At 42.8% G+C, this 23,396-nt stretch overlaps 2 protein-coding genes across 2 annotated transcripts in view; one reads left to right on the top strand and one right to left on the bottom strand.

Moving 5' to 3' along the window:
• The window catches only part of MPP7 (MAGUK p55 scaffold protein 7), a 162,389-nt gene extending 155,288 nt beyond the window's left edge, over positions 1-7,101 (top strand). Inside the window, exons 16-17 of the mRNA XM_068127153.2 lie at positions 1,790-1,924; positions 3,291-7,101. Coding sequence (XP_067983254.1) covers positions 1,790-1,924; positions 3,291-3,470 — 315 coding nt within the window. The 3' untranslated portion in view covers positions 3,471-7,101. The remainder of the gene's footprint in view (positions 1-1,789; positions 1,925-3,290) is intronic.
• A 3,104-nt stretch (positions 7,102-10,205) lies between these two features.
• On the bottom strand, positions 10,206-21,240 carry LOC144893975 (uncharacterized). Its single transcript, XM_078785258.1, has 4 exons — positions 20,165-21,240; positions 17,923-17,978; positions 16,343-16,494; positions 10,206-10,614 (listed from the first exon to the last, which is right to left on the bottom strand). Exons 1-4 carry the CDS (start codon positions 20,196-20,198, stop codon positions 10,362-10,364), a joined length of 495 nt encoding a protein of 164 aa, XP_078641384.1. The 5' UTR covers positions 20,199-21,240; the 3' UTR covers positions 10,206-10,361.
• Positions 21,241-23,396: the final 2,156 nt, after the last annotated feature.

Here is a 23,396-nt window from a genome sequence, read left to right as displayed (position 1 = left end):
TGGCCTTTGTCCCTGGCGGTTGCTTTTTGGTCTCGTGTGCACCTGGAAGAGTACTTTTCAGAACTTTTGCGATCGTGAAGAGGAGCAATAAGGCGGCGGTTTGCAGGGCTCTTGGCACTTCAGAGAGAGAGACAGAGACAGAGACAGAGACAGACAGCCAGAGCCAGCCGTCTTCACAGCTCGCTCGACGGCTCTGTGTGTGTGTCGTCGTCATCGACTCTGCGCCATATTGGGCGCTCAGGCATGGGAAGCGTTGGACTTGTCCACCCTGTATTGCCATTCAATGATCTCGTAGAGCAAGCTGAGTGCTGGCCGACTAAAACTAAAAGAAACAATTTATTTTATTTTATCATTCCCCTGTTGTGTAATTGTGTCTGATGGCCACGTCTCAAATTAGGATTCGTTTTACCTCACCTTTCATTTTTATCGCATTGCATTTATTTTCATTAAACCGTTATTGTTGATTTTCCTTGTCTTGTTTGCATGGTGTTGGATTAGGGAATCAACCCGTGAGCTCCGTCCAGGTAAGCACTTTGGTCCCCTCACTCGCGCGCGACAGACCAACCGCCAGTTTTGGCTACGCACCTCGGAATTGAGGACTGTTACGGCTATTCGTCATCCAGCGGTGATAACCGCCGGGGCTGACACTACAATATATATATATACATAACATATACCTACATACCAGCGAGAAGCCTGAGGTAAAAAGAATACCATGATACAAAAGTAAAAGGAAGCCTTTTATTGTGCTGGTTGAAAGAGCTAAATTGTGGCAGTATTATTATTTTTCCCTCGGTTTGGATTAATTTGGAGCAACCTTTCCTACTTCCCCTCCTCAATAAACAGGCTGCCATTGAGGGGTGGAGCTGGTTTGCTTAATTTTGGCACGAAGGGTCTACATATTTTGAGAATGTCCTCCCCAAAAAACCTTTGTACTTCACTATTTACTATGCTGAGTCGAAACTTTCTCATTTAAATGGAATTTCCCTCCAAAAACAATCTGTTGCAATGAGTGAAATCCGTGTTACTTGCTTTAGTGTTAGAACTTTTTTGAAACCGTTAAAAAAAACTATTTGAATGTAATTCCCATTTGTTGGTTGTGCTTCTTATTTGTCATTTTATTATACGAGCAAAGAACCCGTCCTGAGACTGGTTCACACCCCTGCTGTATGATATACGACTTGCGACACACTTCCACCAGGTGGCGCTATACGATGCACATTCACATAGGGCATCGGGGTCCTCCCGAAACCCCCGAACTATGATCTCCCCCCACCCCCGCTAAAACAGTAGTACAACGACCAGTTTTCAACTCGCTCTGTCCAGCGGTTTAGGAATGCATGGAAGTCCAACAAACCCACACTTCTCAAATTTTATATCGTACAAGGGCTATGAAAGCGATCTCTGATTAATGGCATGACATTGTCAATGAGAGGTCTCAGAATCTCAGAATGGTGTCGCTGTGCAGCATCATTCTCCAGAGGGTTAACGGGCGTTTTGCAAGTTTTGACTGTTAGTGTTGTGATGTTACTATTCCTGAATACCGACGTAAGAAATACAAGGAGGCACCATTCTGGAGAAATTGATAACACTCAATGTGCACTGGTTGGTTAAGCTCTATAACTGCCAGTTCAAACTGTATTAAAGGTGAAATATATCACTTATTTTACTTTTTGGGTAATGCTATGGTGGAATGTCATTGTTTTGTTGCCCTAATGCTTTTGGAGGTTTACCATGTGTGGATGATAAAGATAATTTTCTCCTCGTGCCCCTTCCCTTCCCATGAAAGGCCATCAAGGCAGTGCGTACCACTGATTTCAAACCCTACGTCGTGTTTGTAAGGCCACCAGGGATGGAGAAAATGAGGGAGACGCAAACCCTTGCTCCGACTGATGATGGCAAAGCTGCTTGTCATACTTTCTTGGTGAGTGTAATATATGGGTAAAAGGAGCAGAGGAAGGTCACCTGCAACACTGGGGTTTATTTTCAATGACTATCGAGCTTTCCTTCGATCAGGTTTTTTTTTTTTGGTTACAAGATCGAGGCTCGTGAAGGAGCTAACATTAATCACACAGAAAGACAACCCGACACATAAAACATATAACATGGGGAGCGGTAGACAAGATGGGGCGAGAGGGGGAGGAACGCAAACACAACATCTGAGAGCAGGGACATCGAGAGATCTGTGGGAGGGAGAGGGCTTTGGGGGGGGGAGGCATGGGAAGGGGAGTGGGAGAGGTATAAAACATATGGACACTGCCGGGACTTCCAGGAAAGAAGTTGGAATTTCAAACAAGGTGGATCTGGGGTGAATTAGTGGGGGTAGAAAAGATCAAGGTTTTGGATGGGGAAAGATAAGAGATGGTGGTGAACAGCTGTTTTAAAGACCTGGAGGGATGAGTGGGATTGAAGGGAGTGTAGGAGTTTGTTCCAGAGGCGGGAGAAAAGAGGAATGAAAGAGTGAAGGTGAGCAGAGAGGCGAGATTTCAGCAGTTTAACCATCAGAGGGTTGCTGGCAGATCTTGTGCGACCTGTAGGAATATTTGGGGGACAGAGCACAGAGAGAGCTGGGGGAGCAAGGCCGGAGAGGAGTCGGTAGAAGACAGAAAGACCACCTACCTGTCTGCGGTGAGTGTGTGAAAGGCCCTCGGAGATAGCTTCATCACGGGAGATTCCAATGATTGTGAAGAAGGTTTATTTGGGAAGAGGCTTGAAAGTTTATTTGAACGCTTTGATTGTTTTGCAGTTGCAAATGGCCCACTGTTTTGCTGTCATTTTACTAGGTCATTTGACATTTACCAGTCTATCATCAGGGGAACTTGTGTTTGGTAACTAAATACAGCATGCAAGCAGTGTCACTCTCATCCCGGGAAGTGAATAATGAAAAAGCAAAACAATAAAGGTTTACCTTGTGCCAAGAATCACAAACCAGAAAGCACGGCTTGACTGATGCAAACTAGCACCAGTTAGTTAAAGTTCAATAATGACTGAACAAGTGACCTCAGGCCACTGACTGCAAATGCCGCGTTTTTGAGTTGAACTCGGAAAAGGCCCGAACCTACATTACAAACCTTAACTGCATCATGGCTTTAACTTGTACCAATGCAAAAGGAACAAAATCTAATTTGCTAACCCTGGTCCTTTAGCTAAAGTTTAAGCTTAAGCTAAAGCTTTAAACCAAAAGAACTCACGATAATGCAACCCGAACAGCCGTTTCACCTGTCATGCTACTTTTTGGGTCGAGATTTACTTTCTGTGATGATGACATGCCCTCTATGCTTGCTTCGCAGGATGAGGACCTGCAGGAGATGATCTCTGTGGCAGAGCACATGGAAGCACAATATGGTCATTTGTTTGACCTTGTACTCATCATCGATCAGATGGACACCACATTTGAGGAGCTGCAGTGTGCGTTGCATCGGTCGGAGCATGAGCCAGCTTGGGTACCATTGAGCTGGGTGCTGTCATAATGCTGCATAGAAGAACCTCAAAAGATTCTCAGCTCGGGGCGTACCTTTTAAACTTCTATCTTTAGCTACATTTCACTGCTTCTTCCTGATCTGCCTTCTGAACACATTTATTTTGTGGTAAACAAATTGCTAATGTCAGAACTTTTACTAAACTGGTAGTCCATTCATATAATTTAAGGTTTTTATTTTTTAATTTTGTAAAGAAAACAGCAGGTAATTGGCCTTAAATAGCAAAGGAGTTTGCAGAATCCAAAACATGGATGGAGTTGTCTTAAATGGTACTAACGGAGGAAGACTCATGGAATTGCTGTCACTCCATTGCGTGTGATTTGCTGCTAGTAACTAGTTTGGTACATGGATCATTCCATGGTACGTTAGGTACATACCTATTGGGTACACACATCGTTTGGTACGTGAATCATGTGTAAAAAGTAATATTCGAAAAAGGTACGGTTTCTTCTTCATTAACATCTGTATTGTCACTTTCTATTCTGTAGCAGCATGGTACGTGTATTTGTCATGGTACGCCTTTTGGGAACACTGCAAGATATTTTAAGATATTGTCGTGCGCACACGGTGTGGGAATCTTCGCTCATCCTAACCCATGCACATGAGACATGGAAAATGAAAACCTGCTTTCCCACAGGCTTCCACTTTTCCTAACGGCCTGATGGCGGGAAGAGAAAATGTTCCACTGCGTTAGTAATTTTATTGACGGTTTTAATGACAGACAATTTATAACCTTAAGTTCAAAAATGAGAAAAAATAAACGACTACTACTACTACTACTACTACAATAAACTACTCGTATATAAACACTACGATTGATAAGGGCACAAAACTGTGATGGAGCATTGACAAGACAACACGGTACACGTGATCTTTAAGGTGTGCCGATGGCTGGATGGCTGCAAGCCTGGCAAGAGCAAAGGTATTGGATCACGATAGATGAGGTTGCAAATAAATAAATAAATCTTTCAGCCGGGCAGTGGAATGCAATGGGGCGGGGGGGGGGGGGGGGGAGATTCCCACTCTCTCTAATTGTCTGCTCCATCACTGCACTCTCTTCTGATGTCCTCTAATTTGACGGTCCTATACGATCTCTCTCTTTCTGTAAGTTAATCCTGATCTCTGTCCACACTAGCTCTCCTCCTGCAGCATGTGCATAGTGGGGTTTGATAGTCTGTTGTGAATTAGGGGTAGAGGTGAAAGCTTTTATAATCATAAAAAGGAGGGGTGGGGTGGGTGTGGGGGACAGGGGGAAGTCAATACGATAACACAGGCTCATGGGAATCTGTGTGGCTAAAAACTACTTGATTATGTGTGACGTCGCGTGTATACCCACAAAGGTATGTTCCACCAAGGTAAAGCTGACGGGACAAATTCGTTGGTGCCTACCAGAACACCTGGACACTACCGGGGCCCCGCACCTTTCATGCACACAACAATAGCTTTCTTCGTTGACATGTGAAGCTTTTAACACCGTCATGATAATTTCTTTTCAGCCAATTTTTTAATTGCTTTTGTTTTCTTCTTTTTCTTCCCCTCTGTTTTCTAAACATGCCAGTTTTGGGGACAGATCTGTTTATTGGCAACCTAATTTTTCAATCACAATCGTTTAAATTTGTTTTGATTATCTTGAGAGATTTCAATATTTTTCCAAGGGCTACCTAATGGGGTGTTTTGATATCGAAATGGGCCTTTGTCCTGAAGCTGTTTGATTGTGCTGTGTTTTGCACTGTTTTTTTTTCTTGACATGGTGTTCAACTGCTCTTGGATCCCATTTAGGTCATCGATGGCATGACCGATGGCAAATTGCTAGTACTATCGCTTTCATGCTTTTCGCTTGAAGGCAACCAAGATTTGAGCAGCACCTGCATTTTAATATTTTAAATTGTCTTTAACGTGCCTGACAACTACTTTAGTATGGGTTCTTACATTTCAAGCGTCTCTCCACTTCCAGTGGTTTTAATTGGTTAGTATTGCCTTGCACAGCTTCCTGTCAATTTGAGATCGATTTTGCAAGTTTATTTTTAATTTAAAATTTTTATTTTGCAGTGCTCCAGCAGTTCTTCACCGGTTTATTCTAAATCCCTAATCTCAAGTGTCTGTTCTCATGTTTTTGCACAAAAAAACCAATTTGCTGTTTTTGAGCTGCATTTTGCACACCGAGATGTCTCTTTTCTGCTCTAAGTGAAGGTACGTCGTGATCGTAGTTGTGTTCTGTTTGAGTAAAAGCACACCTTGTGTTTCACCTCAATGTTTTCCGATTGTTCCTATAAAAAAAAATGTTCAAATTTCCGAACTGGAATTGTTTTGGAATGCATTTTTCTTCTAATACCCGGATGTTTTCTCGATTGGAATTTCTGGCTTTGAGGACTCCCGGGTGTTGCGTTTTGGATTTGGCAATGCTTTCTCATAAGCAAAAACTTTATGCAGATTTCTTGGAAAAGGCCGTGAGAATCGTCTCGTAATAATAGCAACTGTTTTTCTCCACTTGTCCGCATAAGCTTTAACATTTGATAAGCATTTGCTCCGGTACTTGGGGTGTTTTGTTATTGCCTTTATTCAAATTGACGTCAACACTGGTTTACTGCTTTTGGCACTAATATTGTTAAACTGAAAATTAATATATTTTCTAATTGTCTTAAGTCTGTGTGCAGAGACCTTTTTCTTTTCCCGTTATTATTACCCTCTCCCTCTATTAATAAAGGGGCTGTTGTACCACGTACCGATTGTGCAACGCATGACTATGGCGACGTGCTTGTGGACATCCTTTGCGGTTCATTTCCGTTGCAAAAGGTCTGGGCGCCTGTTTTTTTTTTTTTTTTTTTTTTTTTGTCGATAATTAAATAAATGAATAGATTATAAATTAATAAAATTAAATTGGCTAGTTCCACGAATATGAGCTGTCGATTGATGGAGTCTGAGCAAATTTGAATGATGTACTTTCCTGTAAATGTCACTCGACACCTGCAGGTACATTCCTGTTGCTGATGATTCCGAACACCTTGTGAAACACAAATTGCATAACCTTCGCGTTGTGAAGTTATCACACTCCTTTCCCAAAAGGCGACTCATCATCGCGTCCCTGACCATGCATTTTTTTCTTAATCGGTGTGCAGATTGGTCGCACCATCCTGCAACTGCCATTACATGCAACTTGATATTGCTGGCTTTTTGCGACCGAAGGGCTCGAACCTAAAACGATCTCACATACATTTTCGTGAATTATGATTTGAATTTGAATAGAACCCACAGGTATATAACGAATTGTTTTCTGGCTGACAATCTTTTATTTGGTGCGTATGTTGTGATTTGTTTTATGTTGTCCCTTTCTGATCGTCCACCTCGTGCTTCCAATTTGTACCTGTATATTTAGCAGTATTGACCAGCTGTGTTTCTTGGCTGCACCATTTTGAGGTTAAAGTTCAGTCCCTTTACAGGAAGCATTTCATCTGAGAATTTGCAGTTGGGTATTCTCTGGAGCATGAAAAGGTTGTCATGCAAACATTTACTTTGTGCAGAATTTGATGCAAGGCCTTGGTTAATCTGAACACTATCTGAGTATGTAGTATTTAAGATTCTTAACATGAATGCGTTCTTCAGTAAATCATGCTTTTTTTCAGTAGTACTTGTGCATGTATTTGTTCACACATGTGCAACACAGCAGCATCCACCTGCCTGTAACTACCTGGTCAACAATCCATACTGTAAACCTTGCTCAGGGTTGTTTTAACCCTTACCTCACATGAACATTCTGGGAAGTTAATGCAAGGAAGGTGCAACAGAGAAAACAAAACAGTAATGTGAGCTTTAAGAGTGGCTGCGTCGATTATTACCTGGTATAGAGTATCCCTGGTGTTGGGCTAGCGGCGAGGGTACCGGCTTAGGATCCTAGGATCCTGGGTTCGAATCCTGGTCGATTGCTGAATTAACGCCAGGGGGGTTGACTCAGCCTGTCATCCTTCCGAGGTCGGCTAATTGAGTACCAGTTCACTGGTAATTCCCTGTTTGTCGTAAAAGGCGACAAACAGGATTGGCGGCAGGAAGGGCATCCGGCCGTAAAACATTGCTTCAAAAAGGGGACCAAAAAACAACAACAACCACGGTGCCCGAAAAAGGCCAACCCCCGCTTTGCGGGGAAAAATGGCCTCTAAAGGTGGTTATTATATTTTTATATAGAGTGGATTGTGGACAGATTGAATAAAGCGGTGGTACTTATGTGCTGAGGGAGATGGGTGGGATGGACACTGCTGGGAGAGTTGGTCTCTGAGGAACATAGGATTGGAGGTGAGCAGACTGGATTAGACTAATAATGGAACGGTTAGTGTATAATGTCGAAGAATGTGTGACCCAGCAGGGATGTAATGGGATAAACCAGAGAAAGAGAAAGGAAAAGTTTACTTGGAAGAATAAATCGCAGAGGCCTAAATAAACCCAAGATATATCATGTCAGATCTTGCTGTCCTTGGCTTTGTGGAAAATGACAAACTATATCAGGAAGTTAAACATTACATTTGTATCTGTTTTTGTTGTTTTTTTGCAATCGTGCAAGTGCCAAAGCCACGTCATCACTCCACCCTCTTCCAGATGATATTGTCCGAATATATTCTGATTCTGATGTACCATACTCCATTACAGAGCGACAGTGCTGTCGAAGCAGTTTCTTGGCAAGGGTTATATTGGGCGGTTTGCCATTTCCTTCCCAACAGTACTTACGCTGGGAATATGGAACTTGGCCCTGGTGCTGGCAATAATTCGTCGAATCTTTGTGAAGGACACTGTGGGATCTTTAACGTCCACCAACTAATGCTGGAATATGGGACGTCCATCCGTGGGACGTTGAGTACCAGTTCACTGGTAATTCCCTGTTTGTCATTGAAGGCGGCAAAAAGGGTTGGCGTCAGGAAGGGCATCCGGCCGTAAAACATTGCTTCAAAAAGGGGACCAAAAAAAACAACAACTACCACGGTCCCCGAAAAGGCCACCCCCCGCTTTGCGGGGAAAAATGGCCTCTAAACGGTGGGTTCATCCGTGGGACGGCACACACATTGATGAATTGCCTTGCCTGTGAAACACTGGGATCACAGTTTATAGCTGGGTCGGGATTCGAACCCAGTGCTCGACTGCTTAGAGGCACGTGTGCGTCGCTCTATGCCATCCTGCCAGCCTAGAAATAAATTTTGATCTTGGCCTCGTCTGGTATTTAATCACATCCTCCAGTTTACGATTTAGCGATTTTTACCATTCGGCCACAGCAACTTTTACTTCCTGATATGTAATTGCCTCTAATTCTTTCCAAAAAGGAAAAGGTGGTCTCAGTTGCCTTGGGAATAGAACAAACTCTCTTTTGCCATCTCTCCACTTGAACACTTTATGTTCCCTCCTACCACTCAGAACTAAAGCATATTCTGCAAAAACAATGATTATAATGTGATCTTTGGAGGTTAGAATGATGCAACCAACAAACCATAATTTCCTTGAATATGGGACAACAAAGATTTATTATTATACTTTTTTTTTTCCAGATTGTGTTTTTTCCAGTGTTCCGGAACTTTTTTTTTGGGGGGGTTGTTTGAAGAAACGTGGCAGCTGTATAATTTTTGGTTATGCAGAGTCGAGGCTCGTGGAAGAGGTGGAACACTGAACGGATCAGGGTGCAACAGAACAAAAGGAACAGTAGAAAGAGGGGGAAACTCCAACAGCAGGGATGAAGGATAAAATAGATGGAGTCTTGGATAAACCATGGGTGTGGGGAGGAATGAGCGGTGGAGGAGGACACATAGTGTGGGTGGACAAGATGGATACCGAAGCAAACTCTCTGAAAGGAAAAACTGTGGAACTTTGGAAGACATAGGGGGAAGATGGGTTAACGGAGGTAGAAAATACAATGAATGGCTTTGGATGGGGTATGATCTGACATGGTAGTGAGAATGTGGAAGTTGGTTCCACAAGTGGGGGAAAAGGAGGAACGAATGAGTGAAGGTGAGCAGTGATTCTGGATTTTGGGAGTTTCAGCAGAAGTGGGTTGCTGATGGACCGTGCGTTTTGAGGTTGTGTGCATATTGTGGGATATTAGAAAGATGTCGTCTTCTGTGAACACTCATCTCTAAGCTGTGCAGCCTGTGTTAGAATACTGATCCAGCTATCCTGGTGTCTCACAAGCAGGGTGATTCATCAACTTGTGTGCCATCCATCAGACGGACGTTGAGCGGGCTTTGCCGGCATTAGTTGGTGGACGTTAAGGATCCCACGGTGTCCTTCTGGAAGAGTAGGTGAGCTGTCACCATCACCCTGAACAAATTACAAATCCCTGCCCAGACTACTGCTGGGAAGGCAATGCCAAACCACCCAATATAACCCTTGCCAAGAAATTGCTTCAGCAGCACCGACGCTGTGTAATAGTATGATCCATCAGAATCGGTCTTCTGGAACCATGTGTCTGGAGGTAGGATTGAGTTTGTTGAAGGTTCATCTAAAATATTTGTGGAGAAGATCAATTTCCTTTTTGCACAAGTTGGATACTCGATCTGGACAAGGACTGTTAAAAATGTGGTTATTCAAAAATGTTTTCAAATTTGTATTTCTTTGTCATAACCAACATTTGAGACATTTCCAATATGCTGACGACTTTTTGCATTCGATACATTTCGCCTTCTTCTGTTGCTTTGATTCCTATGCGTAAGTGAGTGCACGTGCATGTGTGTGCCCGGTATTTCATAAGAGATGCCATTTCTTGTGAGTATCAATTTATTCTCAACAGCCATGAAAAGAAAGGAATAACTAAATTATTTTAAACATTTGTAGCAGATTAATAAAATCAATGAAAATACCAAAATCACATCTTCATGCAGTGATGAAGGACTTGCTCATTATTTAGCATTTGAATCAGCACGTGTAACGCCAAAACACCATTGGTCGTTGACTAGATCGGAAACCAAAATCATTCTTTATCACATTGTTGTGTGCAGCGCTAGTTGTCAGTCGTGATCCAGTCACTATGCCAACATGGACACCATCTCCAATGATATCACCGACTTGTGACGATGTCACGTGCTGCCAACATCTATCTCCACTCAGGTAAGAAGAATGAGAATTTCCCCATTCTCCAGCTCCAATTGGGCTATTCCCCCACCAGTGTCTGCAAAAGAATAAAACAAAAGCGTTACATTTTATGATTAATTATTGCACACACAAAGTATTTTCACTGCTGCAGGTTTAAGTTGTCATAAATGAAAAGGGGAAGTTTCTTAAAGGGTTGTAAAAGGAAAATGGAGTTCATTACCCCACCCTCGGAGTGCAAAGCAGGGAAAGCAATTGCTTCTGTCTGTCTGTCTCTGTTGAGGAACTACTTAATTTAAGTTTAAATTTTTTTTTTTCAATATTGTAGAACAGGAATTGGCTTGTTAGCACTTCCAAAACCCTGCAGTTTAGCAGGACTTTGGCTCTGAATTTAGCAGTCTCCAGGGCGTATCGAGGAAAAAATGACGCTCGGCGTGAGATCTGAATGTTTTTTCATCACTACACCCTTGCTCTCTAATTTTGAATGTCGTATAATTGTAAGACGATGCCCTACTGTGAACATCTCCCTGCTGTGTAGTTCACAGGAAGATAACGTCTAGATTCACTCTTGTTTGTTCACTCTTGTCTCCCGCTCCCTTCATTGTACGTTTTATGTGTCTGTGCATGTTTTCATGTTCAATGTGTTGGATTCTATAAAAATAAATAAAATAAAAAGAAATAATTCTAGTGTCCAACGGCCAAAAAAAAAAAAATCAAAGTCCTTCTTGAAGATATTGTGCAGACAATGGACTGCCTTTCCCCAAAATAACAGATTCTGCAGCTAATATAGCAAGTACAGACTCTTCAGGTGGCTGGTGAGTTGAGAAGCACAGGCTAAGAGGCATCAATATACTACGAGAGATGTTTGTCTACCTGTCTGTCACCATTTTTCTCAGAGATGGCCAAACGGATCTTCGTCAAACTTTCAGGGGTTCATCAGTGATTGCTGGACAATGAATGCTTCAGGCAAAAATAAGTGAAATGTTTTTGTTTTTTTGAAAAGAGTCGGATATTTTTTTGAAAATGGCTCTAACTTGCCTAAGCCTTTGCAGCTATGTGAAAGGTAATATGAAATTATCTCCGATCCCATTGTGTAATGGGTGTAGGGAATTGTTTTCCCCCACCAAAAAAAAATTGAAAAAGAAAAGAAAATTTCTGATTTATTTGAAAATATGAATTTCAAAATTTAATTTCTTCAAAATGCCAAGATGATTAGAACGGCACCGGGTGCCAGGGACCCCTGCTGGTTACATTATGATCCAATGCAATTTCCAATGACCCCAATAAGGTGATGGAATATCGATGTGTTCATCGAAGATGGCAGTGACATCTTTAATAATGATCTTTGTAGTGCCATTGGCCCAATGATGTTTACCCCAAAGGTTAAAAAAAAAACAAAAAAAAAACACATGGACACAGCTAGGACTTCCAGGAAAGAAGTCATTATTTCAAAAAAGTGGATCTGGGGTGACTTAACGGGGGTAGAAAAGATTAAGGTTTTGGATGAGGGAAAATGAGAGATGGTGGTGAACAGCTGTTTTAAAGACCTGGCGGGAGGAGTGGGATTGAAAAGAGCGAGGGAGTTTGTTCCAGAGGTGGGAGAAAAGAGGAATGAAAGGGTGAAGGTGAGCAGAGAGTCTTGATTTTGGCAGTTTCACCAGAAGAGGGTTGCAGGCAGATCTTGTGCGACCTGAAGGAGTATTTGGCGGACAGAGCACAGACAGGGCTGTGGGGTTTGGTCAGAGAGGAGTCGGTAGAAGACAAAGACCACCAACCTTCCTGCTGTGAGTGAGAAAGGCCCTGAGACTTCGCTTAATCGTGGGAGATTCCATTGATTCTGAAAGCTTTGGTTTCAACAGCGTGAAGCTGAGCTAGGTGTGAGGCAGGAGCACCAGCCCAGAGGGGAGAGCAGTATTCCATTGAGCTGCGGATGAAAGCTTTATATGTGGTGAGGAGCTCGGGTGTGCCAAGGAAGGACTTCACACGACGGAGGATGCCCAGTCGGCGACTGGAATTGGAGGCCAGCTTGGAGATGTGTTTTTCCCAGGAAAGATCATGGTAGAGTGTGAGACCCAAGAGCTTGAGTGACAGAACTTCTTGGAGAGGATTGTTAAGAAAGTAGATGGGATGGTTGTCCAGACGGCCTTTTTGGAGAGACATCGTAAGAGTGTGAGATTTGTCAGGATTGAAAGACATTTTCCACTTGTTTGACCAGTGGGTGATTTTGTCCAGGTCTGCAGAGTGAGGAGGCTGCAGACTGCCGATCTGAGGGATGAGGTATGGAGCGGCAGAGAGTGGAGTCATCAGCAAAGAGATAGAGAGGATTTTCCATAGAGTCAGAGATCATTGATGAAGACCAGAAAAAGCACAGGGCCCAGAAACTGCCTTGGGGAACTCCAGCCTGAACAGGAAGGGGAGATGAGAGAAATCCATTCAGGGCCACACGTTGACTACGACCAGAGAGGAAGTCTGCAAGCCATGCGTGGAGATTTCCATGGATACCATAGGAGGAGAGTTTGGTGAGCAGAGCGGGGTGCCAGACCGTATCGAAGGCACGTGGATATGTCAAGGGAGACAGCTCTAATTTCCTGTTTGACATTGAGGACCTCCATCCATTGTTGAGGCAGCAAAAGCAGCATGTCCAGAGTGGAGTGACCTGGTCTGAATCCATTTGATGATCAGAGATCAAGCCATTGGAGAAGAGGAAGGATTTGATATCCGTAGCAATGATGGATTCCATGACTTTGCTGATAATTGGGAGCAGGCGGATTGGTCTGTAGTTGCAAGGATCTGTTTTTGCACCTTTTATGTGTAAAGCGGTAATGTTGGCTGATTTCCAAGCTGATGGCAGATGACGTTGAGCAAAAGAGAGGGTGAAGAGAACAGAGAGAGGGTGTGAAAGAGGGGCAGAGCAGGATTTTAGGACCCGTGGGCTGAAGCCGTCTGGTCCAGTTGCAGAATCGTGGGATGGAGGGGGAACAAACACCAGAAGCAGATTTGACAAGAGGCCACAACGATTTGGAAGACGGAGACAGGTTTGAGTTCACTCTTGAGAGTGTAGAAATATTGTTTACTGGCTCTCCTTAGGGTAAACACACTTGTTCCGGGATTTGTGAAAGGAAATGAGATTGCCTTCCATTGGATTTGCCTTCCCGGAGGTGAAGGCAAGTTGTTTCAGGGCAACTGCTTTACCACAAGGTTCCGTCTACCATGGACGGGAGGAAGGGTATGACGTCTGAAGAAGGGATGGGATAAATCTGTGCATGAGAGAGAGCAATTTACTTCGGAAATATTCCCAGGAAGAGTTGATGTCAGAGGCAGTAGAGATGGGAGACCAGTCCAGATGATTTATGGCTGCTTGAAGACTGTGCCAGTTGGCCTGAGTGAAATGCCAGACTCGTCAACGCCGAGGAGGCTCTCTGAGAATGGCCAGAAAGATGTCCACTTTAACAAGCATATGGTCAGATTAACTGATTGGAGCAGAAGAAGATCAGCAGACATTTGCAGGGAAGTTTGTCATAACAGAGTCCAGAAGAGAAGATACTCCGTTGACTGAGATCCAGGTCAGGAAATTGACAGATTATGTCAGTCCCAATGAGTCACAGAAGTCCTTTGCTGAGGTGCCATGGCTGGTGAGAGAGGTACCCACACCTAGCCAGCTGGCATGATGACAGTTGAAATCACCACACATGAGGAAGACAGTTGGGATGAGTAGATTGGTCCATGTTATCAGACAACGAGGTGTAGATGGAGTCATCACTGCTTTGTGGACGGTACAACACACATGAACAAAAGATGGGAGCGAAGGGGAAGCCGTAGCCAGAGGTACTTTTTTTTTCTTTTTTTTGGGTATACAGAGTCGAGGCTCGTGAAAGAGCTAACATTTATCAAACAAACAAGCAAACAAAGTATATAAAAAGGGGAGCGGTCGACAAGATGGGGAGAGAAGGGGAGGAAGCACACAAACACAACATTTGAGAGCAGGGACATCGGGAGATGTGTGGGAGGGAGAGGGCCTGGGGGGAGGCAGGATAGGTATAAAACGCAAGGACACCAAGCACTTCCAGGAAAGAAGTCAGCACCTCAAAAAAGTGGATTTGGGGTGAAATTAGCGGGGGTTGAAAAGATCAAGGTTTTGGATTGGGGAAGATAAGAGATGGTGGTGAACAGCCGTTTTAAAGACCTGGAGGGAGGAGTGGGATTGAAGAGAGTGAGGGAGTTTGTTCCAGAGGCGGGAGAAAAGAGGAATGAAGGAGTGAAGGTGAGCAGAGAGTCTTGATTTTGGCAGTTTAACCATAGGAGGGTTGCAGGCAGATCTTGTGCGACCTGTAGGAATATTTGGGGGACAGAGCCCAGAGAGAGCTGGGGGAGCAAGGCCGGAGAGGAGTCGGTAGAAGACGGAAAGACCACCAACCTGCCTGTGGTGAGTAAGTGAAAGGCCCTCGGAGATAGCGTCATCGCGGGAGATTCCAATGATTCTGAACGCTTTGGTTTCGACAGCGTGAAGACGAGCTAGGTGTGAGGCAGGAGCACCAGCCCAGAAGGTAGAGCAGTACTCCATTGAGCTGCGGATGAAAGCCTTGTATGTGGTGAGGAGCTCAGGTGTGCCAAGGAAGGACTTCGCACGACGGAGGATGCCCAGTCGGCGACTGGCTTTGGAGGCCAGCTTGGAAATGTGGTTTTCCCAGGAAAGATCATGGCAGATAGTGAGATCCAAAAGCTTGAGTGACAGAACTTCTTGGAGAGGATTATTCAGAAAGTAGATGGTAGGGTTGTCCAGTCGGTCTTTTCGGAGAGACATCGTAGGAGTGTGAGATTTGTCAGGATTGAAAGACATGTTCCACTTGTTTGCCCAGTCTGTGATTTTGTCCAGGTCTGCAGAGAGTGAGGAGGCTGCAGACTGCCGATGTGAGGGATGAGGAATGGAGCGGCAGAGAGTGGAGTCATCAGCAAAGAGATCGAGAGGATTTTCAAGAGAGTCAGAGAGATCATTGATGAAGACCAGAAAAAGCACAGGGCCCAGAACACTGCCTTGGGGAACTCCAGCCTGAACAGGAAGAGGAGATGAGAGAAACCCATTCAGGGCCACACGTTGACTACGACTAGAGAGGAAGTGAGGGTGAGGGGTGAGGTGGAGAGAGGGCAGTGCAGGGAGAGTGAGGAAGAGTGTTTTTGATAAAGATAGCAACCCCACCTCCAGGACGAGGCTCAGGTCTATCATACCGGATGAGGGAGTAACCAGGGAGAGATATTAAGGAATCAGAGACACCTTGAAGGAGGAAAGTTTCTGTTAAGCAGATTAATTCTGGTTTGTCAGAAGCAACCTGTATGGAGAGATAAATCAGGTTTGAGCAAAGGCCCCAGATGTTTGAGTTCCATACCGTTGAGGAAGAGGAAGGGGGAGCATCGGATACAGGGGAGGGGTATGGTAAGATGAGGAAGAGCAGGGGGAGGTGGGGGTAAGATGAGAGAAGAGGAGGGGGGGGGTCGGGAGAGCTGTTGATTGTGTCAGAGATTTCAGAAGACCTGGGAGAAAGGGAAGGAGGAGGACAAAATGTTTGATGGTGATTGGATGAGGCACAGTGCGGAGTTTGAGGGCGGGAGCAGAGCGATGAAGGAGGTTGGAGGAGACCATTAAAACATCATAAGGAGCAATACAGCATGTTGATATACAGACATTGAAGATTATAAAGTGGACATAATCAGATGGGGTGACAGATTTCACTGCACGTTACTTGTACGACGTGTGATATTGCAAGAATTGATGAGGCAAGAAGACAGATTTTGTTTCACAAATTGCTTTTCACCTCTGAGGCACAGATCCTCCTGCCTCACGCATCAGATCTGCCACAAAGATGTTGCATTTGTTCGTATTTCTGCCAGTCCTATGAGATGAAGAGTAGGCCCACTTGGTGCCACCAATATGGCTGTCGGCTGTCCTTGCGATTGACGTACCCAACTGAAACAAAAACAAAGCGTTGGGAACCATAACGTTAATATTCATTGTGAAACCTTGTAAGCCAATACTGATATCCTTGATTAATGTGAACCTGACCCCAAAAAGAACAAACCTTGCAAACATTTTTTTATTAAAATCGTTGTATTACTTTTATATAATCCAAGAACAAAACTGTTCATATCCACAACTGCTATTTCTCAAACCAAGGAAATTGTTTTTCCATTTTCCCACTTCCTATTTTTTTTCTTTATTCTTTTTATTTTTTATGTAGCATCATTGGCTGAGTGGGGCACAGCTGTGCTGCCGATGCAATGCCCCCATTGGGAGAGCAGGGATTTGGAATTTGTTCAGAAATCGAAAATAAGTATTTTGTGTTCGGCCGAAGTATAAAAGTATGAGGTTATGGAGGGTGTGATCAGAATAATATTCAACAGGAACAATTTCAAATTTGTGCCACCTTTTAGATAACATTGCCTTATCTATTTTAAATAGTTCAATATCCACAAAAGACTTGTTTTTTTTCTGTGTGAGAATAATACATATCATGCTTTTATCACTTTTACAACAACAAACAAGAAAGAGCAATCAGAGATTGCGGACCCTCGTCAGGACGTGTTTTTAGTGTTTTTTAAAGGCTTTGTGGTGAAACAAATATGGCGGCCGAACCACGTGACTGATGACGTAATCATTGTTTGTTTTTTTCCTCCAATTTATCCCTAGATGATGCTCAATAAATTTAATCTTGATTGGAAGAAGTTTTGCACTTGTTGACTTATGACATCATAATGGAGACACCTATGACATCATCATTAACATATATTATTCCCCATGAAGAGTTCGTTACAATGAGCCATGTCTCAATTTTTTTATGCAGCGCTTTGGGAGATAGAGGTCCAAAGTTTTTCGTTTTTTTACAAGATGGTGCCCGTACCACGTGACCTATGACCTTATCTTTTTTTTTGTCTCCACTAATTTATCCCTAGATGACTCAACAAATTTCATCTTCATTGGATGAAGTGTGGTAGTGTCGAATTATGACGTCATAATGGAGGCACCTATGACATCATCATTAACATATGTTATTTCCAATGGAGATTTCTTTACAATGAGTCATGTCTCAATTTTTCTTATGCAACGCTTTCGGAGATGTGCAAAGAACTTTCGGAGCAGTGCAAAGTTTTTCAGTTTTTCGAAGATGGCACGCGTACCACGTGAGCTATGACGTCATAATTATTTAAAATTCTACCGGAGGAGGTGCACCTCTGGTGAAAAATTCCTGTCAATTGGACTAACGGTTGCAGAGAAAATCATATTTATTCTGTGCGGACAAACAGATAGACAAACAGACTCAAATGCAATACCCTCTCTGGTGAGGGTAATAATTGTACAAACGTTATAAGTTACACTTGTTTATCAGTTCTGACTCACCAAGGCCTTCCCAACATCACTGATGCTCATCACCAGCAGACAAATCACGATTATTCCTGTGTAAAACACGGACGCACGCACATAAATACACATGATTCAGCTCGTATATGTAGTGATTTACGAATCCAAATCGAGAGATGTATAATGTCATTTGCAGGTAACAAATTTTGCTTTGTTTGAACCAGCATAAATATCGTCCGTATGCGTGCGTTTATGGTACGTAATCGCAAATACGAGTAAATAGAGTTTTCATTGAAAAAATTTAATTCACAGTTCATTTGATATTGTTTCATTGATCTTATTTCATGAGGGGACGTCTCAAAGTTCAAAAGGTCAAAGGTCAGCGTCACAGTCATATTTTCATACGATTGACCTGAAATTTTAAGAACTTGCATATTGGGTCACTGAATTGATTCACTAATGAAAAGACAGGAGTCGATTGTTTTTAGATCAAAAGGTAAAGGTGAGAGTTGCGTAAAATCACCAATTTTCACCCGATTGACCTGAAATTTTAAGAACTTGCATATTGGGTCACTGAATTGGTTCACTAATGAAAAGGCAGGAGTCGATTGTTTTTAGATCAAAAGGTAAAGGTGAGGGTTGCGTAAAATCACCAATTTTCACCCGATTGACCTGAAATTTTAAGAACTTGCATATTGGGTCACTGAATTGGTTCACTAATGAAAAGGCAGGAGTCGATTGTTTTTAGATCAAAAGGTAAAGGTGAGGGTTGCGTAAAATCACCAATTTTCACCCGATTGACCTGAAATTTTAAGAACTTGCATATTGGGTCACTGAATTGGTTCACTAATGAAAAGGCAGGAGTCGATTGTTTTTAGATCAAAAGGTAAAGGTGAGGGTTGCGTAAAATCACCAATTTTCACCCGATTGACCTGAAATTTGAAGAATTTGCATATTTGGTCACAGAATTGGTTCACTAATCAAAAGTTAGGAGTTTATTGTTTTTCAATCTCAAAAGGTCAAAGGTGTAGGTTGCATAAAATCAGCAATTTTCACCTGATTGACCTGAAATTTATAGAAATTGCTTATCTGCGGTCACTGAATTGGTTCACTAATGAAAAGGTGTGAGTCGATTGTGTTTTTAGATTAAAAGGTCAAGGTTGCATTAAAAAAAACATCAATTTTCATCCAATCGACCTGAAATTTTAAGAATTTGCATATTTGGTCACAGAATTGGTTCACTAATCAAAAGCTAGAAGCTGATAATTTTTGTAGATCTAAAGCTCAAAGGTTAAGGCTACATAAAATCTTCTTCTTTTTTTTTTTTGCCGTTTTCATTATTTTTCGCTTATCGAAAAAGAAGACATTTGGATACAAACAGATGCGGACGGTCATTGCATTTTCAGATGCACTCTAGTTCGATATTGTTTCTACTTAGACAGTTGTATATTATAGATAAGTAGGTCTAATTAAATTAAATATGATTTTTTGTGAATCGAGTGTTATATATTTGAATGAATTGGTGCATCTTGAGTGCCCACGTTGACAGATAGTTCACATCATGTGCTTAATACGTGCGCTTGATAAATATCAAATATTTATATTTTATTATCATTATTACCAATATAAACGAATGGTTCGGAAAGGAACACTAAACAGGTGAATGAAACAACGGAAGTATGCATATTAAACCCAAATATCACATACCAAACAACCAATTAGTGCAAATTGAAGAAGGATTATGCAAATTGATAATTTATTGAAAACCATTTGCGCAGATCTCGTTCTGTGGAAGTAAATTGATGCCTTTTCACCTTTAAACACCAGGTAAATGTCCCGGGTTATGTCAGAACGTTTTCACACTCGCCCCACATAGGAATTTATTCCTGTTTGTTATATATACAGTATATACTAGCTGAATGCACCCGGCGTTGCCCGGGTTCTTTTTGAATGAATTTACTACTATAATTCAGCTTTTACTCGCGGCCGTAGAAGATTGACTACTATAATTCAGCTCAGCTTTTAATTCCGAAATGGGCCCAGCCTGGCCGAGGTGGCCTCGACCGGCCTCGCCACCGAGCCTATAACCTTCCCGGAGCCCGTCCCGACATTTTTTGTTTCAGAGGTTTCCTCCTATCTTTCACCGTTCAGGAGATTAGAGCGTGCAGACAAACAAACAAACAAACAAACAAAAACTTTCTTTTATATATATAAATAAATGATAGAAGAGATATATATATATATATATCTGCCTGAATAGTTCAACGTAAATTGAACTTACTTTGCAGAAGCACTTTGAAGGTTGCTTGCTCCATCCTGATCCAATTTCCTGCCAGTCGGTTGAAGACAGAATTCAGTTGGTTCGGTTGAAGAATTCGGTTGTTTTGGTTGAAGAACTCAGAATTCGGTTGAAGACACAACTTTTATATACTGGTGCTTTGATTGCAAAAATAATGATTCTTGAGCAACCCAAACCCAACCTGTGCTCATATGCGCTGTCCTAACATTTGTGGCTCTTTTCTGCTTTATCTTATAGTCCCAGTGCTTCTGGTTCTCGAATCACTCCCCACTTTATTGTTGTGAAACAATGTGTTTACAAAATGGGGAAAAACAATCAACCCTGGCAGCAATTCTCTTGCAGTATCTTGATGTGAAAACGACTTTCGAAATCACAAAAGTTTATACATGAAATCGAACGAAACCACTATTCCAAAATGTTTACCTTGACAGGTCAGCCAAAGTATTTGCAGTTGGGTTTGCATGATTAGATCTTGGCTTTCAGTATCATGTACAGTTAGTCAGTTTGCGTTGTGCACATTTGACTGTTCTGTACTCACGTAAAACAAAATCCATGATGATGGGCTAAAATCTACAACGAGGCCTTAAGTATGTAGCATTGAGCAAATTGTTTCATCTACAATGCTGCGGATGCAAAATCTCTTTTCAAATGCACAAACTGAAATGTGAATTGATCTGTACCTTGACAACCTGGATCTGTACTAACTGGTACATCTTTCCTTGTGGACTTGGTAATGTCAAACTTTCCATCCAACCTTTCCTGTTGCTCTTCTGCCTCAATTGGCTCATTTAACAACCTTCTTATCAAAGCCAAAATAACTCTGGCTATTGTTGGAAAACAACCTCAATGCCACAGAATCTGGTTATTTGCACAGGTCAACTGCCATGGACTACAATCTGTATGCTCACAAGATGATTGGGCTGCCATCTCCATAGTATGTAATATCAATTCCACCTGGGAATACTTCCATAAAAACCTACTGAACTCTTTTTCTCACACGCCAGTTTATTCCATCCCATCTGCTGCTGTGCTAGCAATTCTCTCCACCTTGTTGCACTGAATCCTGTGGTGAGACAGTTGTGGTCCAGCAGCAAGCTTTATCAACATGGAAGGTTAACCTGACCGAGGGGCAGCGTTAATTCTTTTTAGCTCACCTGGAACGAAGTTCAAGGGAGCTTATGCGATGGCGCGTTGTCAGTCCGTCTGTCAGTCCGTAAACACTTGAAATTTCTTCTCCGAAACCGCTGATGGGATTGCGACCAAATTTGGGACAAATTATTTTTGTTGTGTTGTGACTAAAGTTTGTTCACGGCATTAAAAATATCGGGGTCGAACGGGGTTTACCGGGGTCAGTGTATCCAGGTTTGACCCCCCCCACCCCCCCAATAGGAATTTTCTTTTTCCTCTGAAACTACACACACTATTTCGATGAAACTTGACCACAACCTTCATCACCCGTAATGTACCGAAGATTTTTCAAGGCGCTAAGAAAATCAAAGTCTAAGGGGCTCTACGAGGGGTCAAAGTGTGTCCAGGTTTGACCCCCCAAAATAGGTATTTGCTTTCTTTTCTGAAACTACACACACAATTTTGATGAAACTTGACCACAACCTTCACCACCCTTGATGTACCAAAGTTTGTTCACGGCATTAAAACAATCTCCCTTTAGGGGTCTATGGGGGGTTGCCCCCCAAAATAGGTATTTGCTTTCTTCTCAAAAACTACACACACGATTTCGATGAAACTTCACCACAACCTTCACCATCTGTGATGTACCAAAGTATGTTCACGGCATTAAAAAAAATCTGCCCCTTTAGGGGCTTACGGGGACGGGGGGGGTTGCCCCCCAAAATAGGTATTTGCCCCCCCCAAAAGAGGTATTTGCTTTTTCTCAGAAACTACATACGCATTTTCGATGAAACTTCACCACAACCTTCATCACCCATGATGTACCAATGTTTGTTCAAGGTATTAGAAAAATTGGGGTCTTAGGAGGTATATGGGGTTGGGGGAGGTGGGGTTGCCCCCCAAAATAGGTATGTTTTTCTTTGTTTAAAGTCTTATGATTATGTTAGTATGATTCTTCAAGCTGCCCTGTCATCTAGCAACCATTGAAGTTGGTGTAAAATACCCTTAGTCGGTGCAGTATACTGTTTATGCTACCAGGTGAGTGCCAGTGGTATTGCCCCGATGTTTTGTATACATAGTCAAGGCTAGAACTCAGAATGGATATAAAGGACGCTCCATAAAACGAGCAGTAGGAGAAGGGAGAAACAGCAAGGCCGAGGGCCAACTTTACGTCGCGCCGAAGGCTTGCAACTGGTGTGGCCAGACTTGAGCAGGCCGGATATTGAAGGAGCAGCGCTCCTGCTTGAGACGGACGAAGTGACGGACAAGACACAAACTCGTCCGAGAAGATGTTTATTGTATAATCATCTCGAGAACTCTGAAAGCCCGTTTATCTGGTTCGCATATATATCCAAACCAAAAAGCATACATCAGAACCAAAGCCACGCCTCTCAGGCGAGGCACGCTTTGGTGGTCATGTGACCGACAGGTGCAAAGGATTATAACCTCGGCGCCGCGGTTTGGCCGCCGGTTACGTCACCGGCTTGGGCCAGGAGATTCTGTTGCTGGTCTCGAGCTTTGGGGGACCCATGGGTCGCTACAATATCATCATATTGCTAATCTTGCGGTAGACTGTGCAACCAGACTCGTTCCTCCAAATCTCATGTAGCCAACTCATCCCGCTCTGTCCCAATGTTATCCCCTCATACCCATACACCCAGGAAGTAGGGAAAGCTTGTCATAGTCGATGTTAGGTTTAATTAGCAAGTTAAACATTATTTATGTTTTACAATACTTGGTATAAATAGACCGTGCATCTGGAATAATTCACTGCATATTTGAATCCCAAGCTCAACAATTAGCCTTGGCCAGTGGGATTGGAGGAGGGTTGAGAGCGATGGAGTAAAAAAAAAAGAATTGGGTTGGTGAGTGGGGGGGGGGGGGGGGGGGGGAAGATGGACAGGAGGGTGGGGAGGGGGGGGCAAGAGGGGAGAAGAAAAGAAAGACTCAAAAGAGTTCATTGTCGAGACCTACAAACACTTGAATACAAACGGGAAATTGATATTGGAGCACAAAAAATGCACAAGAAGACACAGGAATGGTCATGTGGAACATCCATCACTCGTGTTGATAAAAATTACACCAG

This window comes from Myxine glutinosa, chromosome 10 (genome assembly GCF_964187855.1).
Source record: "Myxine glutinosa chromosome 10, kmMyxGlut1.1, whole genome shotgun sequence".
Taxonomy (NCBI): Eukaryota; Metazoa; Chordata; class Myxini; order Myxiniformes; family Myxinidae; genus Myxine; species Myxine glutinosa.
This window is presented reverse-complemented; position numbering and strand designations above follow the sequence as displayed.

Excerpts from the sequence above, each read along its gene's own strand:
- LOC144893975 (XM_078785258.1), bottom strand. The coding sequence starts at position 20,198 with ATGGAGCAAGCAACCTTCAAAGTGCTTCTGCAAA. Across the intron at positions 17,979-20,164 it reads CTTCAAAGTGCTTCTGCAAA|GAATAATCGTGATTTGTCTG; the intron begins GTAAGTTCAATT and ends TGTTTTACACAG. Across the intron at positions 16,495-17,922 it reads GTGATGTTGGGAAGGCCTTG|TTGGGTACGTCAATCGCAAG; the intron begins GTGAGTCAGAAC and ends TTTTTGTTTCAG.